Source organism: Heterodontus francisci, unplaced genomic scaffold, assembly GCF_036365525.1.
Source record: "Heterodontus francisci isolate sHetFra1 unplaced genomic scaffold, sHetFra1.hap1 HAP1_SCAFFOLD_368, whole genome shotgun sequence".
NCBI lineage: Eukaryota > Metazoa > Chordata > Chondrichthyes > Heterodontiformes > Heterodontidae > Heterodontus > Heterodontus francisci.
The window spans coordinates 1,374,990-1,398,348 of NW_027140964.1; the positions used below are offsets into that span (position 1 = coordinate 1,374,990).

General features: G+C 48.6%; 1 protein-coding gene across 1 annotated transcript in view; it reads left to right on the forward strand.

The window, feature by feature from the left end:
* Nucleotides 1-8,319: 8,319 nt before the first annotated feature.
* Nucleotides 8,320-23,359, forward strand: part of LOC137361531 (probable G-protein coupled receptor 139) — an 83,455-nt gene continuing 68,415 nt past the window's right edge. Inside the window, exons 1-2 of the mRNA XM_068026357.1 lie at nt 8,320-8,389; nt 10,628-11,508. Of these exons, the coding sequence (XP_067882458.1) occupies nt 8,320-8,389; nt 10,628-11,508 (951 nt within the window). The remainder of the gene's footprint in view (nt 8,390-10,627; nt 11,509-23,359) is intronic.

The window sequence follows — 23,359 nt, forward strand, 5'->3', positions numbered from 1 at the left end:
CAGCATCGTTAGCAAAGAGGAGTTCCCTGATGAGGACTTTCCATACTTTGGACTTCGCACTTAGGCGGGCAAGGTTGAACAACCTGCCCCCTGATCTTGTGTGGAGGAAATTTCCTTCTTCGGAGGACTTGAACGCATGTGAAAGCAGCAGGGAGAAGAAAATCCCGCAAAGTGCGTGTAACAGTGAGACTGAAATATTTCAGGGTACTATTCAACCAAGAAGGATTCCGAGAAAAGTCAGGATCAGTATTGAAAGAGAAAGAGAGGAGGTGAAATGGGGAGAGAGAGAGAGAGAGGGAGAGAGACTGTCAGCTCCTGGATGTGTAAGGCCTCTCTGTTCCTGCACCCATTTTAACATTGTACCATTTAGTTTAGATTGCCTCTCCCACAGTCTTCCTTCCAAAATCCATCACTTCACATTTCTCAGCATTGAAGTTAACCTGCGCTGTGTCTGTCCAATGACAGGTTGGAAAGTAAACTGTCAGGAGGACAAAAAGAATCTGCAAAGAGATTTCCATAGGTTAAGTGAGTGGACAAACATTTGGCAGATGGAGTAGAATGTGTCAGGAAGAATAAACAGCAGTATATTATTGAAATGCAGAGAGACTGCAGAACTCTACGGGACAGAGGGATCTGGGGGTCATGGTACATGAATCATTAAATGTTACTATGCAGGTTCAGCGAGTGATTAGAAGGTAAATGGAACAGTGTTATTTATTACAAGGGGAATAGAATATAAAAGTAGGGAAGTGTTGCTACAGCTGTACAGGACCTTTGTTAGACAGTGGCACAGTGGCGCAGTGGTTAGCACCGCAGCCTCACAGCTCCAGGGACACGGGTTCGATTCTGGGTACTGCCTGTGCGGAGTTTGCAAGTTCTCCCTGTGTCTGCGTGGGTTTCCTCCGGGTGCTCTGGTTTCCTCCCACATGCCAAAGACTTGCAGGTTGATAGGTTAATTGGCCATTATAAATTGCCCCTAGTATAGGTAGGTGGTAGGGAAATATATAGGGACAGGTGGGGATGTGATAGGAATATGGGATTAGTGTAGGATGAGTATAAATGGGTGGTTGATGGTCGGCACAGACTCGGTGGGCCGAAGGGCCTGTTTCAGTTCTGTATCTCTAAACATCTGGAGTAATGTGGACTGTTTTGGTCTCATTACTTAATCAAGGATAGAACTGCATTAGAAGCAGTTCAGAGAAGGTTCACTCGACTGATACCTGGGATGAAGGGCTTATTTTATGAGAAAAGGTTGAACAGGTTGGGCCGATACCCACTGGAACTTAGAAGAATGAGAGGTGATCTTACTGAAACATTTCAGGCCCTGAGGGGACTGGACAGGGTGGATGCTGAGAGGGTGTTTCCCTTGTTGGGGAGTCTAGAACGAGGAGACACAGTTTAAAATGAAGGCTCTCCCATTTAAGACTGAGGTGAGGAGAAATGTTTTTCTCTCGGAGGCTGGTTAGTTGGTGGAATTCTCTTCCCCAGAGAGCAGCAGAGGCTGGATCATTGAATATATTCAAGGTTGAGTTAGATACATTTTTGATCAACAATGGAGTCTAGGATTATGGGGGGCAGACAGGAAAGTGGAGTTGAGTTCACAATCAGGTCAGCCATCGAATGGCGGAGCAGGCTCGATGGGCCGAATGGCCTACTCCTGCTTCTAATTCATTTGTTCTTGTGTGTTCCATTACACCAGACTGCCTTTCTCCTCCTGAAGACTGCTAGTGGTCCCTTTCCTGTTTACTTCATCGCTACTCCTCTCTTATTCACCAGGTTCAGGTGCTTTTTCAATCCACTCCTCTCCCACTGATCCTCTCTTATTCACCAGGTTTTAATTCCTTTTAAATCCAATCCTCTCCAACTGCTCCTTTCTTATTCAAAAGGTTTTGGTGCTTTATAAATTCACTCCTCTCCCACTGCTCCTCTCTTATTCACCAGGTTTTGGTGTTTCTTAATTCCACTCCTCTCCCGCTGCTGCTCTCTTATTCACAAGGTTTTAGTTATTTTTAAATCCACTCCTCTCCCACTGCTCCTCTCTTACACAAAAGTTGTTGGTGCTTTATAAATTCACTCCTCTCCCACTGCTCCTCTCTTATTCACCAGGTTTTAATTCTTTTTAAATCCATTCCTCTCCCGCTGCTCCTGTCTTAATCAAATGTTTTTGGTGCTCATAAAACTCACTCCTCTCCCACTGCTCCTCTCTTATTCACCAGGCTTTGGTGCTTTTTAAATCCACTCCTCTCCCACTGCTCCTCTCTTATTCACCAGGTTTTGGTGCTTTTTATATCCACTCCTCACCCACCGCTCCTCTCTTATTCACCAGGTTTTGGTGTTTTTTAAATCCACTCCTCTCCCACTGCTCCTCTCTTATTCACCAGGTTTTGGTGTTTTTTAAATCCACTCCTCTCCCACCGCTACTCTCTTACGCACCAGGTTCTGGTGCTTTTTAAATCCACTCCTCTCCCACTTCTCCTCTCTTATTCACCAGATTTTAATGCTTTTTAAATCCTCTCCTCTCCCGCTGCTCCTCTCTTATTCACCAGCATTTAGTTCTTTTTAATTCCACACATTTCCCACTGCTCCTCTCTTATTCACCAGGTTTTGGTTATTTTTAATCTCTTTTCAGTCATCTGAGCTCCAGCACATCACTGCAAGTGTACCTCAGGGTGGTGTCCTAGGCCCAACCATCTTCAGCTGCTTCATCAATGACCTTCCTTCAATCATAAGGTCAGAAGTGGGGATGTTCGCTGATGATTGCACAATGTTCAGCACCATTCGCAACTCCTCAGATACTGAAGCAGTCCGTGTAGAAATGCAGCAAGACCTCGACAACATCCAGTCTTGGGCTGGTAAGTGGCAAGTAACATTCGCACCACACAAGTGCCAGGCAATGACCATCTCCAACAATAGAGAATCTAACCATCTCCCCTTGACATTCAACGGCATTACTATCGCTGAATCCCCCACTATCAACATCCTTGGGGCTACCATTGACCGAAAACTGAACTGGAGTAGCCATATAAATACCGTGGCTACAAGAGCAGGTCAGAGGCTAGGAATCGTGAGGTGGGTAACTCACCTCCTGTCTCCCCAAAGCCTGTCCACAATCTACAAGGCACAAGTCAGGAGTGTGAAGGAATACTCTTCACTTGCCTGGATGGGTGCAGCTCCAACAACACTCAAGAAGCTCAACACGATCCAGGACAAAACGGCCTGCTTGATTGGCACCCCATCTACAAACTTTCACTCCCTCCACCACTGATGCACAGTGGCAGCAGTGTGTGCCATCTACAAGATGCACTGTAGCAATGCACCAAGGCTCCTTCGACAGCACCTTCCAAACCCGCGACCTCTACCAACTAGAAGGGCAATGGCAGCAAATATATGGGAACACACCACCTGCAAGTTCCACTCCAAGTCACAAACCACCCTGACTTGGAACTATATCGCCGATCCTTCTCTGTCGCTGGGTCAAAATCCTGGAACTCCCTTCCTAACAGCACTGTCGGTATACCTACCCCACATGGACTGCAGCAGTTCAAGAAGGCAGCTCACCACCACCTTCTCAAGGGCAAATAGGGATGGGCAATAAATGCTGGCCTGGCCAGCGACGCCCACATCCATGAATGAACAAAAGAAAAACTCCTCTCCCACTGCTCCTCTCTTATTCACCAGGTTTTGGTGCTTTTTAAATCCACTCCTCTCCCGCTGCTCCTCTCTTAGAAACGAGGTTTTAGTTATTTTTTAATCCTCTCCTCTCCCGCTGCTCCTCTCTTATTCACCAGGTTTTGGTGCTCTTTAAATCCACTACTCTCCCGTTGCTCCTCTCTTATAAACGTGGTTTTAGTTATTTTTAAATCCTCTCCTCTCCCACTGCCCCTCTCTTATTCACCAGGTTTTAATCCTTTTTAAATCCACTCCTCTCCCACTGCTCCTCTCTTATTCAAAATCTTTTGTGCTTTTTACATCCACTCCTCTCCCACTACTCCTCTCTCACTCACCAGTTTTTGTTCTTGTTCAATCCACTCCTCTCCCACTGCCCCTCTCTTATTCACCAGATTTTAATTGTTTTTAAATCCACTCCTCTCCCACTGCTCCTCTCTTATTCAAAATGTTTTGTGCTTTTTCGCCATGTGGTGGTGCTTTTTAAATCCATTCCTCCTCCACTGCTCCTCTCTTATTTGCCAGGTGTTGGTGCTTTTTAAATCCACTCCTCGCCCGCTCCTCCTCTCTTAGTTGCCAGGTTTTGGTGCTTTTTCAATCCACTCCTCTCCCTTTGCTCAACTCTTATTCACCAGGTTCTGGGTCATTTTATATCCACTCCTCTCCTGCTGCTCATCTCTTATTCACCAGGTTTTGGGGCATTTTAAATCCACTCCTCTCCCGCTGCTCCTCTCTTATTCACTAGGTGTTGATGCATTTTAAATGCACTCCTCTCCCACTGCTTATCTGCAAATCACCAGGTTTTTGTGGATCTCCTTGTATTTCAAATGAATTTATTGAGAGATACAGCACTGAAACAGACCCTTCGGCCCACCGAGTATGTGCCAGACAGCAACCACCCATTTATACTAATCCTACATTAACCCATGTGCCCTACCACATCCCCACCATTCTCCTACCACTTACCTACACTAGGGGTAATTTACAATGGCCAATTTACCTATCAGCCTACAAGTCTTTGGCAGTGGGAGGAAACCAGACCACCCAGCGGAAACCCATGCGGTCACAGGGAGAACTTGCAACCTCCGCACAGGCAGTAACCAGAACTGAACCGGGGTCGCTGGAGCTCTGAAGCTGCGGTGCTAACCACTGAGCCACTGTTCCGACCCTACTCCAAAGAATACATGCCCATAAATTACCAGGTTTTTGTGGATCTCCTTGTCCTTCAAATGAATTCTTCTTTGATTGCTTGAGATAAGTTCTCTTATCAATTTAATTTTGCTGACGGATTCCTATTTCTTATGCGCAGGATGGGTGTTATTGCGTGGAGTTCTACATTAAAGGCAGAAATGCTTGAAACTATCTCTCCTTCTCAATAACTTTGTCACAGAAGATAAAAAAAAGCCAAAGTTTTTGAGAAGGCAAAGCCTTGAAACTAAATTGTGACAATTCTGTGACATTTGATGTCGACAAATAGGTTCTGTAATTTTTAAAGCTGCTGGATCCCTTGCTGTGGTATCAGTTCTCATGTGACCCTGGAAACTGTTGTCACCTGTTTAAAAAAACACAAAGAGCGCTTGTAGCTCTGCCCCAAAACCCAATGAATTAATTTGTCCAATTTTATTTGTCAATTTAGAAATTGAAAGTCTACTAATGTCCAATATATAAATTGTACTCTCAGCGATGCAAATATGGTGTGGTGAATTAAATGAATAATACAGCTGCAGTCGGGTTAATTTATTTGCTTGACTCCAAAGGGGGCGGAGCAAAACATTCTCAGATGCATCACATTATATAACTTTGTTGAAAAAAATCTCAATTGAAAGATTTCTTCTGCCCTACCATATCTTAAATGACGTTTATAACTTCCTTGTATTTCTCCTCGAAGACTCCTTTAACATTTTTAACAACATGACTTCATTTATTCTCTTTACATATTTTCGTTCCTTTGATCACTGGTGGGTCCATTAATTTCTCTACATTCGCCAAAAGGGTTTTCCTCCCAAGATGCGACTTGGCCTGTCTCACGAACACGAGATCCTTCTTTCCTCTCAAAAAGCATTCACAATGTGCCAAGTCCCATCTGGGGTGTTATAATCTAACAATCAATAAGATAGGGGTGGTTTTTACCCTCGTCTCAGGTGGTAACAGACTTGACAGCACAAAGCATGTTGTAAATCGACTTTATTGAGAGTAAAAAGGGAAAGACAAGTTTGTTCAGTTTTTAGATTAACCACATTCACAAGCTCAGGCAGTAATGAACAGTCTAACACTGATACGACATACAAACATGCGAATTAGGGGCAAGATTAGGCCATTCGGCCCTTCGAGCCTGCTCTGCCATTCAATAAGTTCATGGCTAAAGTGATTACTCCAGATTTCCGCCTGCCCCCGATCACCTTCGATCCCCTTGCTTATCAAGAATCTATCTATCTCTGCCTTAAAAATATTCAAAGACTCTGCGTCCACCAGATTACGACTTGAGGAAGAGAATTCCAAAGACTCACGACCCTCTGAGAAAAAAAAATGTCTCTGCCTTATTTTTAAACAGTGACCCCTGCTCCTAGTCCCCATATTAGAGATTGGACAGCAGAGCGCAGAACTATTTCTCTTTTAGGTTTTGCCATTCAGGTTATTTGTCGGTCTCTCTCTCTTGTATCATTGTTGTTCAAAAATTCTCTGCCATACAATATCAAAGACATGACTCCTTTTAGCCTGGCAGCTTTCCAGTTAACCCTCCCCTCTCCCAATCAGTGATTAGTCTTGTATTAAAGAATGCCTTTCTGAACGAACCAAGAATAATTTTGTGATGGATGCTAACCTTTTGAATTTGTGCAATTAGTTTCCCTTTGTGTTGACCACGTTATTGCAATGCTTTAAATTTTGAGGTTTTTTAAAATCTCATTACGAGACAAATCTACGCAGGCTGTTTTCACTGTCTGCTCTCAATGTCTCACTCTTTTTCTGCAAATAAGCAAGTTAAAACTTGGCATAATCTCCCAGAATCCCTCTCCCTTAGTTTTTTCCTATACTGTGCCCTATTTCCTAAATTTTCCCACTTTACCATACTGCAACGAAGGGGTTGAAGGAAGCTAAATGTTAGTTCACAATAAACGTCAATTGTTAGATATATTTCTAGCCCAGTGACATTATCACGCCATGACTGTCTCCCAATGGACGTGTACAGTGTTTGCCCCCTAATATCACCCACAGTAGTTTATAGACTGTAACCCTGAAGGTGGTCCCGAATCAGAATCTCAAAGTTCACAGTTTAACTGGGAAAAGACAGGAACAGACTAAGATGGAATTGTTTTTGTCCCTGGATTCTGTGCACACTGTAGACGGGGGCAGTACCACTAAAAGATACCAATGTCAGAGGTATGGGGAGACCACGGATGGAGGTTTGGAGGAGTGGCTGGAGATGAGGAGCAGTGAGGACATGAAAGAATTTTAACCCAATGGTAAGAATTATAAATTGTAGTACTTAGAGTACTGGGAGCCAATACAGGTCAGTTAGGATGAAGATGTTGGGTGAGATGGACTTGGTGAGGGTTGGACATGGAAGCAGGGATTTGGAGAAGTTGATAGTGAGGGAAGGTGGAAATTGGGGGTCTGGTCAGCAGTGAACTGCAGTAAAGGAGTCAGGAGTTGGCAAAGATCCAATTTTACTGGAGCTATTAACCATGATAGAATAAGCGGAAATATCTGCAGTGAGCGAGCGGAGAGAAGATTTTCTTGTATTCCTTCATGTGATGTGAGCTCCGCTGGCATGATTAGCATTTGTTGCCCTTGACAACTTGCTGGGCCATTTCAGAGTGCATTTAAGAGTCAGCCACATTGTTCTGGGTCTGTAGCCACATATAGGCCAGACCAGATAAGGATGGCAGATTTACTTCCCAGAAAGCAATTAGCGATCCAAATGGGTTTTCACAGCAATCTGTGATAGTTTCATGGCACCAATACAGAAACTAGCTTTCAATTGCATAATTTTGGTAATTGATTGAATTTCGATTGTAGCAGATGTCATGGTAGGATTTTAACCCTTGTCCCCAGGCCATTAAGTTGGGCCTCTGGGTTACTAGCCCAGTGATATTTTCAAGACGTGACAGTCTCCCCAATGGATGTGTACAGTATCTCCCCCCTAGTTTATGGCAGTAACCCTGAACGTAGTCCAAAACCAGAGACTCAAAGTTCACATTTTAACTGGGAAAAGGCAGGAACAGAGTGAAACTGGATTGCTTTTGTCCCTGGATTCAGTGTCCACTGCAGACAGATCAGTCACAAAAGAAACGCCAAGGGTGAACAAGGTCAACACAATAATATGGAAATTGTAAATGCCGCCACTCATAATTGTAGCATCCATCCAGTATGAGTACAGATTTCATATTTATTCCCGAGAGAGGTCTTCCTAAGAAAATGTCATTGAGATTGAAATGGTTGTGTTTTATCCACCACATTATATAGATCAGAGTCAAAGCTACAGATGTAATGTGTTTGTTCAGGTGAGTGTAACTAATAACAATGATCATGGGTTCAACCATGTCAGTGGAGACGTATCCCCTGTATAAATCAGGACCCACTGGAATGGATCAGCTCACAGTGCCTGCTGTGCTCATGGTTTCAGGCTAACAGAAGTCTCTGCTTCTCACAGAAATGGGACATTCATTAATCTATCAGATAGAAAGCATTTATTATCCTGTACTTGCAGCAATTGGAGTTCCTGGTAAGCCAGTATATCAGTTGATAATGGTGTAACTCGATGTTAACTGTGCTGCTGTACTCAGTATTATTTCTCACTGTGTGTGTTACACAGCCGCCTGTTCTTTTCCAGAAATTTACTGATGGAATCTGCTCATTGTCTACTCTTTCCGTTTTGCAGGAGTCCCATTATATCTTGAATGGCATTGGTTTAAGTAACCCTGGAATTCTTACCGGATTATTCTGCATTTTGTATGTATTTGAATGAGGTAGCTCATTTAGGATCAAGAACCAAACCATGAGGACTATTAATAGATTCATTATGTGGATCTAACTGGTCCTGGAATATTTCTATGCATTATTTATTTTCAGTGATTGATAATGAGACTTCTCACAGTCTCAGTATTGCAAGGGGACAGAAAAATGTCTTCCCTCCCCAATAACATGTTTTATTTTAACTGGGATTTCAATGTATTTATTGGTTATCACTCTGAAAAAGCATTATTTCATTCTGTGTTTGTCTGATGCTGCTTCAGAGGTCTGGGTACTGAACTGAGTTTGCTGCTGCCTCTTTCACATCTCCTTCTCTGCTTCACTGTGGAGTCTTCACTGTCACTGGAACACATTGTAAAATGGAAAGTATTGATGTGATGTTTTATTGGTTTACACTCTTATCAGTTGGAATCAAGAGTCTTTCCATTTATCTGTAGATTATCATCTACAGTGCTGATGTTGGTGTTTTATTAATTTAACAATCCCACATTCTAACGGTGTACTTTATAATTCCAGGCGAAGGAATTTCAATGATTGAGAGGTTTGTCTAGAAGAAGCTGTCGATTCTGTTTACTCCATGTATTGTGCATGAAGTGATGAGTGTGGGTGAACAGGTGGAGACTTTGGTGTTCTGTAGACACATTAAATTATTCACAGAAGTTGCACCATTGAACAAACTGACTCTGAGAATAGAATCATTGAACATGGGGCTGGTGAACAGAACACAGGTGCAGAATGTTAGGAATAAATCGTATGTGAAACGCAGCATTATGTAACAGTTTGCAGGGTATGAGTGCTCCAGAGAGATAGGGAGGGCGACTGAGAGAAGGAATGAAAAAGGAGCAGGGAAAATGTTAACCAGAAGGAAAGAAAATGAAAAAAAACCAGTGGTGTGAATAATACACTATCATTAAGAGCTGGAATATCCAGAACAATTAGTGAGAGAAACTGTGAGTTGAAGGTGTCTGTTGTCAGATTGTGTTCATTTTACTGCTGGACTTGATCCTCTACGTTTCTTTCTGTCAGGTTCCCTTTTTGTTCTGTGGAAAGTTCCTATTCCTCACTTACTGACTGAATACACATAACAGATTCAGTTCCTCACTGATGGTAATTCATTTTTAAATACTGCAGTTCAAAATCTCTGTGACTGCTGAATTCAATAAAGAATGAGGTTGATATCAGTAATATATTTAAATTGATATTTAATTGCCTGTACAAACTAAATATATTGACTATATTGTATAAACAATGAAAGGTTCTCCAACACCAATAACCACATGTATTATTGTTTGAATGTATTAATTGCGTTGTGTTACTTGGATCTAAAGATTAGATTTCCTCTAACATTCTGCTGCAGTCTCTCCCTGTGAATCTCACCCTCTCCTCTCACTGTTTTGAATTTTCTGTCTCCTCATCCATTGCTTCAGTTTATCCATTTTCCCAAACCGTCTGCTCCTGTCTCTCCTCCAGCTCCAACATGTTCCTTTCCTTCTCTCCCTCCCAATCACACTCACTGGCTCCACCTCCAAATAAATCACAACCTCAAACTCACCGCAACAGTTTTCAGTGTTTTCCCATTTTGTACCATTCCCTGTCGGCTCTCTGAACCCACAGCAATAAACTATCTGCACATGCTGCTGTCCTCAATCCTTCCCGACCAGCAGTCTGGAGCTAAACTCCCATTTAACACATTGGATTCCATCTCTGTAGAACTCCTCCTCATTTCCACACCGGTACTGCATCCTCACTCAGTATTTCCAGTAGATCCGGTGCTGGCTTTATTCACTTTTTGTATCAATTTCCCAATTCATTATTAATAATTGTGTTTCAAACATTTCACTGTGACAAAGCACTGCCCAGGTCAATGAATCAGTTTTCACTGTTAGATGCAGTAACAAAGCTGGAAATTTCAGCCCAGATCCTGTCAAACTGCTGCTTTGTCTCCAGGTCTGATCAGTAATTTCTCTGCTTCCTTTTCCCTGTCTTCCAGTCAACTTGGTAGCGATTGTGATCCTGTCCCGAGGAAGGTGCGGTCTCTCCAGATGTATCACTGTCTACCTGGTGGGAATGGCAGTGTCTGATCTCCTGCTCGTTATCACTGAGCCCATATTGTACATAATTGTTATAATGTACTTCCCATATTCATTCCTGAGAATTACTCCTGTGTGTTCTCTTACTTTCTTTCTGTTTTCTGCAGCCACAGATATTTCTGTTTGGCTCACAGTCATTTTCACCTTTGATCGATTTGTAGCCATTTGTTGTGAGAAGCTGAAAACAAAATATTGCACCGAGAAAACAGCGGCTGTGGTTGTAGGAACAGTGAGTGCGCTGGGCTGTTTAGAGTCTCTCCCCTGGTACTTTACACAGGAACAAGATTACATGATTGATAATGTTCCCATGGGTTGTCTTTACAAACTGAGTTATTTTACTTCCCCCACATGGGGGGCATTTGAATTGTTTAATTACATTTTAACCCCTTGTGTCCCGGTATTTCTGATTTTGCTGCTCAATATTCTGACGGTCAGACGTATTTTATTCTCCAGTAAAGTCCGCAGGGGATTCCGGAGCCACAGCAATGGAGAAAGTCACAAGGACCCAGAGATGGAGAATCGGAGAAAATCAATTATTTTACTCTTCAGTATATCCGGCAGTTTTATATTGTTATGGGTGACCCGGGTGGTGTTCGTCATTTATAAGCGATTTGCAGATATACAGTATTATTCTTCCTACACTGACCCTGTCTTTATTACACAAGAAACATCAAAGATGCTGCAGCTTCTCAGTTCCTGCACCAACACGTGTATTTACACTGTGACCCAGACTAAATTCAGACAGGAGCTGACGAAGGGGGTGAAATACCCTTTCAATATCATTGTTAAATTAGTGAAATCATAGAAAGAGATAAATACTGGAACTAAATCCCATTTCATATTCCATTCACTACACTCCCCACAGGACAGAAATACCATATTATATTCACAGCTCTGAGCACAGAAATTATATTAAACCTGATTAGAGATTATATTTTGCTGAGAATCTGACCGATTGAGTTGGGAGTTGCTCTGTCCCAGTCTCACCATCTCCATCTGCTGCTGTCCCTGTCTCACTGCAGTTACTGGCCCACTCTCACCATCTCCATCTGCTGATGTCCCTGTCTCACTGCAGTTACTGCCCCTCTCACCATCTCCCTCTGCTGGTGCCCTGTTTCAGTGCAGTTACTGACCCCTCTCAGCATCTCTATCTGCTGGTGTCCCTGTCTCACTGCAGTTAATGACCCCTTTCACCATCTCCCTCTGCTGGTGCCCTGTCTCAGTGCAGTTAATGCCCCCTCTCACCTTCTCTATCTGCTGGTGTCCCTGTCTCACTGCAGTTAATGACCCCTCTCACCATCTCCCTCTGCTGGTGCCCAGTCTCAGTGCAGTTGCTGCCCCCTCTCACCATCTCTATCTGCTGGTGTCCCTATCTCACAGCAGTTTATGCCCCCTCTCACCATCTCTATCTGCTGGTGTCCCTATCTCACAGCAGTTAATGCCCCCTCTCACCATCTCCTTCTGCTGGTGTCCCTGTCTCACTGCAGTTACTGGCCCACTCTCACCATCTCCATCTGCTGGTGTCCCTGTCTCGCTGCAGTTACTGCCCGCTCTCAACATCACCATCTGCTGGTGTCCCTGTCTCACTGCAGTTACTGCATCCGCTCACCAGATCCATCTGCTGGTGTCCCTGTCTCACTGCAGTTAATGACCCCACTCACCATCTCCCTCTGCTGGAGCCCTGTCTCAGTGCAGTTACTGTCCTGACTCTCACCATCTCTATCTGCTGGTGTCCCTGTCTCACTGCAGTTAATGACCCCTCTCACCATCTCCCTCTGCTGGTGCCCTGTCTCAGTGCAGTTAATGCCCCCTCTCACCATCTCTATCTGCTGGTTTCCCTGTCTCACTGCAGTTAATGACCCCTCTCACCATCTCCCTCTGCTGGTGCCCAGTCTCAGTTCAGTTACTGCCCCCTCTCACCATCTCTATCTGCTGGTGTCCCTATCTCACAGCAGTTAATGCCCCCTCTCACCATCTCTATCTGCTGGTGTCCCTGTCTCACTGCAGTTAATGACCCCTCTCACCATCTCCCTCTGCTGGTGTCCCTGTCTCACTGCAGTTACTGCCCCCTCTCACCATCTCTATCTGCTGGTGTCCCTATCTCACTGCAGTTACTGCCCCCTCTAAACAAATCCCTGTGCTGATGATCCTGTGTCACAGCAGGTCCTGTCCCACTCTCAAAATCTCTATCTGCTGGTGTCCCAGTTTCTCTGCAGTTACTGCCCCTCTCACCATCTCCATCTTCGGTCCCTGTGTCACTGCAGTTGCTGCACCCTCTCACCATATCCAGCTGCTGGTGTCCCTGTCTCACTGCAGTTAATGTCCTGACTCTCACCATCTCCATCTGCTGGTGTCCCTGTCTCACTGCAGTTATTGCCCCCTCTCACCATCTCCATCTGGTGGTCTCTCTGTATCACTGCAGTTACTGTCCCCCTCTCACCATCTCTATCTGCTGGTGTCCCTGTCTCGCTGCAGTTACTGCCCCCTCCCACCATCTGCATCTGCTGGTGTCCCTGTCTCACTGCCGTTACTGCCCCCTCTCACCATCTCTATCTGCTGGTGTCCCTGTCTCACTGCAGTTACTGCCCCCTCTAACAAACTCCCTCTGCTGATGCCCCTGTCTCTCTGCAGTCCCTGTCCCCCTCTCAACATCTCTATTTGCTGATGCCCCAGTCTCACAGCAGTTACTGCCCCTCTCACCATCTCCATCTGCTGGTGTTCCTGTCTCACTGTAGTTTTTGACCCCCCTCTCACCATCTCTATCTGCTGCTGTCTCTGTCTGACTGCAGTTCCTTCCCCCTCTCACCATCTCTATCTGCTGGAGTCCCAGTCTCACTGCAGTTACTGCTCATCTCACCATCACCATCTGCCGGTGTCCCTGTCTCAATGCAGTTACTGCACCCTCTCACAATCTCCATCTACTGGTGTCCCTGTCTCACTGCAGCTCCTGCCCCCTCTCACCATTCAATCTGCTGGTGTCCTGTCTCACTGCAATTGCTGCCCCCTCTCACCATCTCCATCTTCTGGTGTCCCTGTCTCACTGCCGATTCTGGCCCCATCACTCCATCTCCATCTGCTAGTGTCCCTGTCCCACTGCTGTTACAGTCCCCCTTTAACCATCTCCATCTGCTAGTGTCCCTGTCTCACTGCAGTTACTGCACCCTCTCACCATCTCCAGCTGCTGGTGTCCCTGTCTCAGGGAAGTTACTGTCCCCCTCTGTCTATCTCCATCTGCTGGTGGCCCTGTCTCCCTGCTCTGAATGTCCTGACTCTCACCATCTCCATCTGCTGGTGTCCCTGCCTCACTGTAGTTACTGACGCCCCTCTCACCATCTCTATCTGCTGGTGTCACTGTCTCACTGCAGTTCATGCCCCCTCTCACCACATCCATCTGGTGGTGTATCTGTATCACTGCAGTTACTGTCCCCCTCTCACGATCTCTATCTGCTGGTGTCCCTGTCTCTCTGCAGTTGCTGCCCCCTCTCACCATCTCCCTCTACTGGTGTCCCAGTCTCACTGCAGTTACTGCCCCCTCTAACCAACTCCCTCTGCTGATGTCCCTGTCTCACTGCAGTCACAGTCCCCCTCTCAACATCTCTATCTGCTGGTTTCCCTGTCTCACTGCAGTTACTGCCCCTCTCACCATCTCCATCTGCTGGTGTACATATCTCACTGCAGTTACTGCCCCCTCTCACCATCTCCATCTGCTGGTGGCCCTGTCACCCTGCAGTTAATGTCCTGACTCTCACCATCTCCATCTGCTGGTGTCCCTGTCTCCCTGCAGTTACTGACACCTCTCACCATCTCGATCTGCTGGTGTCCCTGTCTCACAGCAGTTCCTGCCCCCTCTCACCATCTCCATCTGCCGGTGTCCCTGTCTCACTGCAGTTACTGTCCCCTCTCACCATTCACATCTGCTGTTGCCCTGACTCAATGCAGTTAAGTCCCCCTCTCACCATCTCTTTCTGCTGGTTTCCCTGTCTCACTGCAGTTACTGCCCCTCTCACCATCTCCAGCTGCTGATGTCCCTTTCTGACTGCAGTTACTGTCCCCCTCTCACCATCTCCATCTGCTGGTAGCCCTGTCTACCTGCAGTTAATGTCCTGACTCTCACCATCTCTATCTGCTTGTGTCCCTCTCTCACTTCATTTCTTGCCCCCTCTCACTATTTACATCTGCTGGTGTCCCTGTCTCACTGCAGTTACTGTCCCCTCTCAACAATCACTTCTGCTGGTGTCCTGTCTCACTGCAATTACTGCCCCCTCTCACCATCTCCATCTGCTGGTGTCCCTGTCTCGCTGCAGTTCCTGCCCCCTCTCACCATCTCCATCTGCTGGTGTCCCTGTCTCACTGCAGTTACTCTCGCCTCTCACCATTCACATCGGCTGGTGTCCAGTCTCACTTCAATTACTGCCCCATCTCTCCATCTCCATCTGCTGGTGTCCCTGTCACACTGCAGTTACAGTGCCCCTCTCACCATCTCCAGCTGCTGGTGTCCCTGTCTCACTGCAGTTACTGTCCCCCTCTCACCATCTCCATCTGCTGGTGCCCCTGTCACCCTGCAGTTAATGTCCTGACTCTCACCATCTCCATCTGCTGGTGTCCCTGTCTCCCTGCAGTTACTGACACCTCTCACCATCTCTATCTGCCGGTGTCCCTGTCTCACAGCAGTTCCTGCCCCCGTCTCACCATCTCCATCTGCCGCTGTCCCTGTCTCACTGCAGTTACTGTCCCCTCTCACCATTCGCATCTGCTGTTGCCCTGACTCAATGCAGTTATGTCCCCCTCTCACCATCTCTATCTGCTGGTTTCCCTGTCTCACTGCAGTTAATGACCCCTCCCATCATCTCCCTCTGCTGGTGCCCAGTCTCAGTTCAGTTACTGCCCCCTCTCACCATCTCTATCTGCTGGTGTCCCTATCTCACAGCAGTTAATGCCCCCTCTCACCATCTCTATCTGCTGGTGTCCCTGTCTCACTGCAGTTAATGACCCCTCTCACCATCTCCCTCTGCTGGTGCCCTGTCTCAATGCAGTTAAGTCCCCCTCTCACCATCTCTATCTGCTGGTGTCCCTGATCGCTGCAGTTACTTCCCCCTCACACCATCTCCCTCTGCTGGTGTCCCTGTCTCACTGCAGTTACTGCCCCCTCTCACCATCTCTATCTACTGGTGTCCCTATCTCACTGCAGTTACTGCCCCCTCTAAACAACTCCCTCTGCTGATGTTCCTGTGTCAGAGCAGGTCCTGTCCCACTCTCAAAATCTCTATCTGCTGGTGTCCCAGTTTCTCTGCAGTTACTGCCCCTCTCACCATTTCCATCTTCTGTCCCTGTGTCACTGCAGTTGCTGCACCCTCTCACCATATCCAGCTGCTGGTGTCCCTGTCTCACTGCAGTTACTGTCCCCCTCTCACCATCTCCAGCTGCTGGTGACCCTGTCTCATTGAAGTTACCGTCCCCCTCTCACCATCTCCATTTGCTGGTGGTCCTGTCTCCCTGCAGTTAATGTCCTGACTCTCACCATATCCATCTGCTGGTGTCCCTGTCTTACTGCAGTTAATGCCCACTCTCACCATCTCCATCTGGTGGTCTCTCTGTATCACTGCAGTTACTGTCCCCCTCTCACCATCTCTATCTGCTGGTGTCCCTGTCTCGCTGCAGTTACTGCCCCCTCCCACCATCTGCATCTGCTGGTGTCCCTGTCTCACTGCCGTTACTGCCCCTTCTCACCATCTCTATCTGCTGGTGTCCCTGTCTCACTGCAGTTACTGCCCCCTCTAACCAACTCCCTCTGCTGATGTCCCTGTCTCACTGCAGTCACTGTCCCCCTCTCAACATCTCTATCTGCTGGTGTCCCAGTCTCACAGCAGTTACTGCCCCTCTCACCATCTCCATCTGCTGGTGTCCCTGTCTCACTGTAGTTTTTGACCCCCCCTCTCACCATCTCTATCTGCTGGAGTCCCAGTCTCACTGCAGTTACTGCCCATCTCACCATCACCATCTGCCGGTGTCCCTGTCTCAATGCAGTTACTGCACCCTCTCGCAATCTCCATCTACTGGTGTCCCTGTCTCACAGCAGCTCCTGCCCCCTCTCACCATTCAATCTGCTGGTGTCCCTGTCTCAGTGAAGTTACTGTCCCCCTCTCACCATCTCCATCTGCTGGTGGCCCTGTGTCCCTGCACTTAATGTCCTGACTCTCACCATCTCCATCTGCTGGTGTCCCTGCCTCACTGTAGTTACTGACGCCCATCTCACCATCTCTATCTGCTGGTGCCACTGTCTCACTGCAGTTCATGTCCCCTCTCACCACATCAATCTGGTGGTGTCTCTGTATCACTGCAGTTACTGTCCACCTCTCACGATCTCTATCTGCTGGTGTCCCTGTCTCTCTGCAGTTACTGCCCCCTCTCACCATCTCCCTCTGCTGGTGTCCCTGTCTCACTGCAGTCACAGTCCCCCTCTCAACATCTCTATCTGCTGGTGTCCGCCCCTCTCACCATCTCCATCTGCTGGTGTCCATATCTCACTGCAGTTACTGCACCCTCTCACCATCTCCAGCTGCTGATGTCCCTGTCTGACTGCAGTTACTGTCCCCCTCTCACCATCTCCATCTGCTGATGGCCCTATCTACCTGCAGTTAATGTCCTGACTCTCACCATCTCTATCTGCTGGTGTCCCTGTCTCACTTCATTTCTTGCCCCCTCTCACTATTTACATCTGCTGGTGTCCCTGTCTCACTGCAGTTACTGTCCCCTCTCACCAATCACTTCTGCTGGTGTCCTGTCTCACTGCAATTACTGCCCCCTCTCAACATCTCCATCTGCTGGTGTCCCTGTCTCACTGCAGTTCCTGCCCCCTCTCACCATCTCCATCTGCTGGTGTCCCTGTCTCACTGCAGTTACTCTCGCCTCTCACCATTCACATCGGCTGGTGTCCTGTCTCACTGCAATTACTGCCCCATCTCTCCATCTCCATCTGCTGGTGTCCCTGTCACACTGCAGTTACAGTGCCCCTCTCACCATCTCTATCTGCTGGTGTCCCTGTCTCACTGCAGTTACTGCCCCCTCTAACCAACTCCCTCTGCTGATGTCCCTGTCTCACTGCAGTCACTGTCCCCCTCTCAACATCTCTATCTGCTGGTGTCCCAGTCTCACAGCAGTTACTGCCCCTCTCACCATCTCCATCTGCTGGTGTCCCTGTCTCACTGTAGTTTTTGACCCCCCCCCTCTCACCATCTCTATCTGCTGGAGTCCCAGTCTCACTGCAGTTACTGCCCATCTCACCATCACCATCTGCCGGTGTCCCTGTCTCAATGCAGTTACTGCACCCTCTCGCAATCTCCATCTACTGGTGTCCCTGTCTCACAGCAGCTCCTGCCCCCTCTCACCATTCAATCTGCTGGTGTCCCTGTCTCAGTGAAGTTACTGTCCCCCTCTCACCATCTCCATCTGCTGGTGGCCCTGTGTCCCTGCACTTAATGTCCTGACTCTCACCATCTCCATCTGCTGGTGTCCCTGCCTCACTGTAGTTACTGACGCCCATCTCACCATCTCTATCTGCTGGTGCCACTGTCTCACTGCAGTTCATGTCCCCTCTCACCACATCAATCTGGTGGTGTCTCTGTATCACTGCAGTTACTGTCCACCTCTCACGATCTCTATCTGCTGGTGTCCCTGTCTCTCTGCAGTTACTGCCCCCTCTCACCATCTCCCTCTGCTGGTGTCCCTGTCTCACTGCAGTCACAGTCCCCCTCTCAACATCTCTATCTGCTGGTGTCCCAGTCTCACTGCAGTTACTGCCCCTCTCACCATCTCCATCTGCTGGTGTCCATATCTCACTGCAGTTACTGCACCCTCTCACCATCTCCAGCTGCTGATGTCCCTGTCTGACTGCAGTTACTGTCCCCCTCTCACCATCTCCATCTGCTGATGGCCCTATCTACCTGCAGTTAATGTCCTGACTCTCACCATCTCTATCTGCTGGTGTCCCTGTCTCACTTCATTTCTTGCCCCCTCTCACTATTTACATCTGCTGGTGTCCCTGTCTCACTGCAGTTACTGTCCCCTCTCACCAATCACTTCTGCTGGTGTCCTGTCTCACTGCAATTACTGCCCCCTCTCAACATCTCCATCTGCTGGTGTCCCTGTCTCACTGCAGTTCCTGCCCCCTCTCACCATCTCCATCTGCTGGTGTCCCTGTCTCACTGCAGTTACTCTCGCCTCTCACCATTCACATCGGCTGGTGTTCTGTCTCACTGCAATTACTGCCCCATCTCTCCATCTCCATCTGCTGGTGTCCCTGTCACACTGCAGTTACAGTGCCCCTCTCACCATCTCCAGCTGCTGGTGTCCCTGTCTCACTGCAGTTACTGTCCCCCTCTCACCATCTCCATCTGCTGGTGGCCCTGTCACACTGCAGTTAATGTCCTGACTCTCACCATCCCCATCTGCTGGTGTCCCTGTCTCCCTGCAGTGACTGACACCTCTCACCATCTCTATCTGCTGGTGTCCCTGTCTCACAGCAATTCCTGCCCCCTCTCACCATCTCCATCTGCTGGTGTCCCTGTCTCACTGCAGTTACTCGCCCCATCTCTCCACCTCCTTCTGCTGGTGTCCCCGTCTCACTGCAGTTATGGTGCCCCTTTCACCATCTCCATCTGCTGGTGTCACAGTCTCACTGCAGTTACTGTCCCCATCTCAACATCTCCATCTGCTGGTGACCCTGTCTCACTGCAGTTACTCTCCCCATCTCACCATCGCCAGCTGCTGGTGTGCCTGTCTCACTGTAGTTACTGCCCCTCTCTCACCATCTCCATCTGCTGGTGTGCCTGTCTCACTGCGGTTACTGTCCCCCTCTCACCATCTCCATCTGCTGGTGTCCCTGTCTGACTGCAGTTACTGTCCCCCTCTCATCATCTCCATCTGCTGGTGTCCCTGATTCAGAGCAGTTACTGCATCCTCTCAGCATCAACATCTACAGGTGTCCCTGTCTAACTGCAGTTACTGAATCCTCTCAACATCTCCATCTGCTGGTGTCCATGTCTCACTGCAGTTACTGTCCCCTTCTCACCACCTCCATCTGCTGGTTTCCCTGCTTCACTGCAGTTATTGTCCCCTACCACCATCGCCATCTGCTGGTTCCCTGCCTCACTGCAGTTACTGACCACCTTCAGCATCTCCATCTTCTGGTGCAACTGTGTCACTGCCGTTACACACCCCCCCCTCACCATCTCCATCTGCTGGTATCTCTGTCTCACTGCACTTACCGCCCCATCTCACGTTTTTCATCTGCTCGTGTCCCTGTCTCACTGCAGTTACTGACCCATTTCACCATCTCCATCTGCTTGTGTCCCTGTCTCACTGCCGTTGCTGCCCCCTCTCACCATCTCCATCTGCTGGTGTCCCTTTCTCACTGCAGTTACCGTCCCCTCTCACCATCTCCATCTGCTGATGAACAAATCTCACTGCAGTTACTGTCCTCTTTCACCATCTCCATTTGCTGGTGTCCCTGATTCACAGCGGTTACTGCAGCCTCCAACCATCTCCATCTGCTGGTGTCCCTGTCTCACTGCAGTTACAGACCCCTCTCACCATCTCCCTCTGCTGGTGCCCTGTCTCAATGCAGTTAAGTCCCCCTCTCACCATCTCTATCTGCTGGTGTCCCTATCTCACAGCAGTTAATGCCCCCTCTCACCATCTCTAACTGCTGGTGTCCCTGTCTCACTGCAGTTAATGACCCCTCTCACCATCTCCCTCTGCTGGTGCCCTGTCTCAATGCAGTTAAGTCCCCCTCTCACCATATCTATCTGCTGGTGTCCCTGATCGCTGCAGTTACTTCCCCCTCACACCATCTCCCTCTGCTGGTGTCCCTGTCTCACTGCAGTTACTGCCCCCTCTCACCATCTCCATCTGCTGCTGTGTCTGTCTCACTGCGGTTACTGTCCCCCTCTCACCATCTCCATCTGCTGGTGTCCCTGTCTGACTGCAGTTACTGTCCCCCTCTCATCATCTCCATCTGCTGGTGTCCCTGATTCAGAGCAGTTACTGCATCCTCTCAGCATCAACATCTGCAGGTGTCCATGTCTAACTGCAGTTACTGAATCCTCTCAACATCTCCATCTGCTGGTGTTCATGTCTCACTGCAGTTACTGTCCCCTTCTCACCACCTCCATCTGCTGATTTCCCTGCTTCACTGCAGTTCTTGTCCCCTACCACCATCGCCATCTGCTGGTTCCCTGCCTCAATGCAGTTACTGACCACCCTCAGCATCTCCAACTTCTGGTGCAACTGTGTCACTGCCGTTACACCCACCACCCCCCCCACCTCACCATCTCCATCTGCTGGTATCTCTGTCTCACTGCACTTACCGCCCCATCTCACGTTTTTCATCTGCTAGTGTCCCTGTCTCACTACAGTTACTGACCCCTTTCACCATCTCCATCTGCCGGTGTCCCTGTCTCAATGCAGTTACTGCACCCTCTCGCAATCTCCATCTACTGGTGTCCCTGTCTCACAGCAGCTCCTGCCCCCTCTCACCATTCAATCTGCTGGTGTCCTGTCTCACTGCAATTACTGCCCCCTCTCACCATCTCCATCTTCTAGTGTCCCTGTCTCAGTGAAGTTACTGTCCCCCTCTCACCATCTCCCTCTGCTGGTGTCCCTGCCTCACTGTAGTTACTGACGCCCCTCTCACCATCTCTATCTGCTGGTGCCACTGTCTCACTGCAGTTCATGCCGCCTCTCACCACATCAATCTGGTGGTGTCTCTGTATCACTGCAGTTAATGTCCCCCTCTCACGATCTCTATCTGCTGGTGTCCCTGTCTCTCTGCAGTTACTGCCCCCTCTCACCATCTCCCTCTGCTGGTGTCCCTGTCTCACTGCAGTCACAGTCCCCCTCTCAACATCTCTATCTGCTGGTGTCCCAGTCTCACTGCAGTTACTGCCCCTCTCACCATCTCCATCTGCTGGTGTCCATATCTCACTGCAGTTACTGCACCCTCTCACCATCTCCAGCTGCTGATGTCCCTGTCTGACTGCAGTTACTGTCCCCCTCTCACCATCTCCATCTGCTGCTGGCCCTATCTACCTGCAGTTAATGTCCTGACTCTCACCATCTCTATCTGCTGGTGTCCCTGTCTCACTTCATTTCTTGCCCCCTCTCACTATTTACATCTGCTGGTGTCCCTGTCTCACTGCAGTTACTGTCCCCTCTCACCAATCACTTCTGCTGGTGTCCTGTCTCACTGCAGTTCCTGCCCCCTCTCACCATCTCCATCTGCTGGTGTCCCTGTCTCACTGCAGTTACTCTCGCTTCTCACCATTCACATCGGCTGGTGTCCTGTCTCACTGCAATTACTGCCCCATCTCTCCATCTCCATCTGCTGGTGTCCCTGTCACACTGCAGTTACAGTGCCCCTCTCACCATCTCCAGCTGCTGGTGTCCCTGTCTCACTGCAGTTACTGTCCCCCTCTCACCATCTCCATCTGCTGTTGGCCCTGTCACACTGCAGTTAATGTCCTGACTCTCACCATCCCCATCTGCTGGTGTCCCTGTCTCCCTGCAGTGACAGACACCTCTCACCATCTCTATCTGCTGGTGTCCCTGTCTCACAGCAATTCCTGCCCCCTCTCACCATCTCCATCTGCTGGTGTCCCTGTCTCACTGCAGTTACTGGCCCCATCTCTCCACCTCCTTCTGCTGGTGTCCCCGTCTCACTGCAGTTATGGTGCCCCTTTCACCATCTCCATCTGCTGGTGTCACTGTCTCACTGCAGTTACTGTCCCCATCTCAACATCTCCATCTGCTGATGTCCCTGTCTCACTGCAGTTACTGTCCCCATCTCACCATCGCCAGCTGCTGGTGTGCCTGTCTCACTGTAGTTACTGCCCCTCTCTCACCATCTCCATCTGCTGGTGTGTCTGTCTCACTGCGGTTACTGTCCCCCTCTCACCATCTCCATCTGCTGGTGTCCCTGTCTGACTGCAGTTACTGTCCCCCTCTCATCATCTCCATCTGCTGGTGTCTCTGATTCAGAGCAGTTACTGCATCGTCTCAGCATCAACATCTCCAGGTGTCCCTGTCTAACTGCAGTTACTGAATCCTCTCAACATCTCCATCTGCTGGTGTCCATGTCTCACTGCAGTTACTGTCCCCGTCTCACCACCTCCATCTGCTGGTTTCCCTGCTTCACTGCAGTTATTGTCCCCTACCACCATCGCCATCTGCTGGTTCCCTGCCTCACTGCAGTTACTGACCACCCTCAGCATCTCCATCTTCTGGTGCAACTGTGTCACTGCCGTTACACCCACCCCCACCCCCCCTCACCATCTCCATCTGCTGGTATCTCTGTCTCACTGCACTTACCGCCCCATCTCACGTTTTTCATCTGCTAGTGTCCCTGTCTCACTGCAGTTACTGACCCCTTTCACCATCTCCATCTGCTTGTGTCCCTGTCTCACTGCCGTTGCTGCCCCCTCTCACCATCTCCATCTGCTGGTGTCCCTTTCTCACTGCAGTTACCGTCCCCTCTCACCATCCCCATCTGCTGATGAACAAATCTCACTGCAGTTACTGTCCTCTTTCACCATCTCCATTTGCTGGTGTCCCTGATTCACAGCGATTACTGCAGCCTC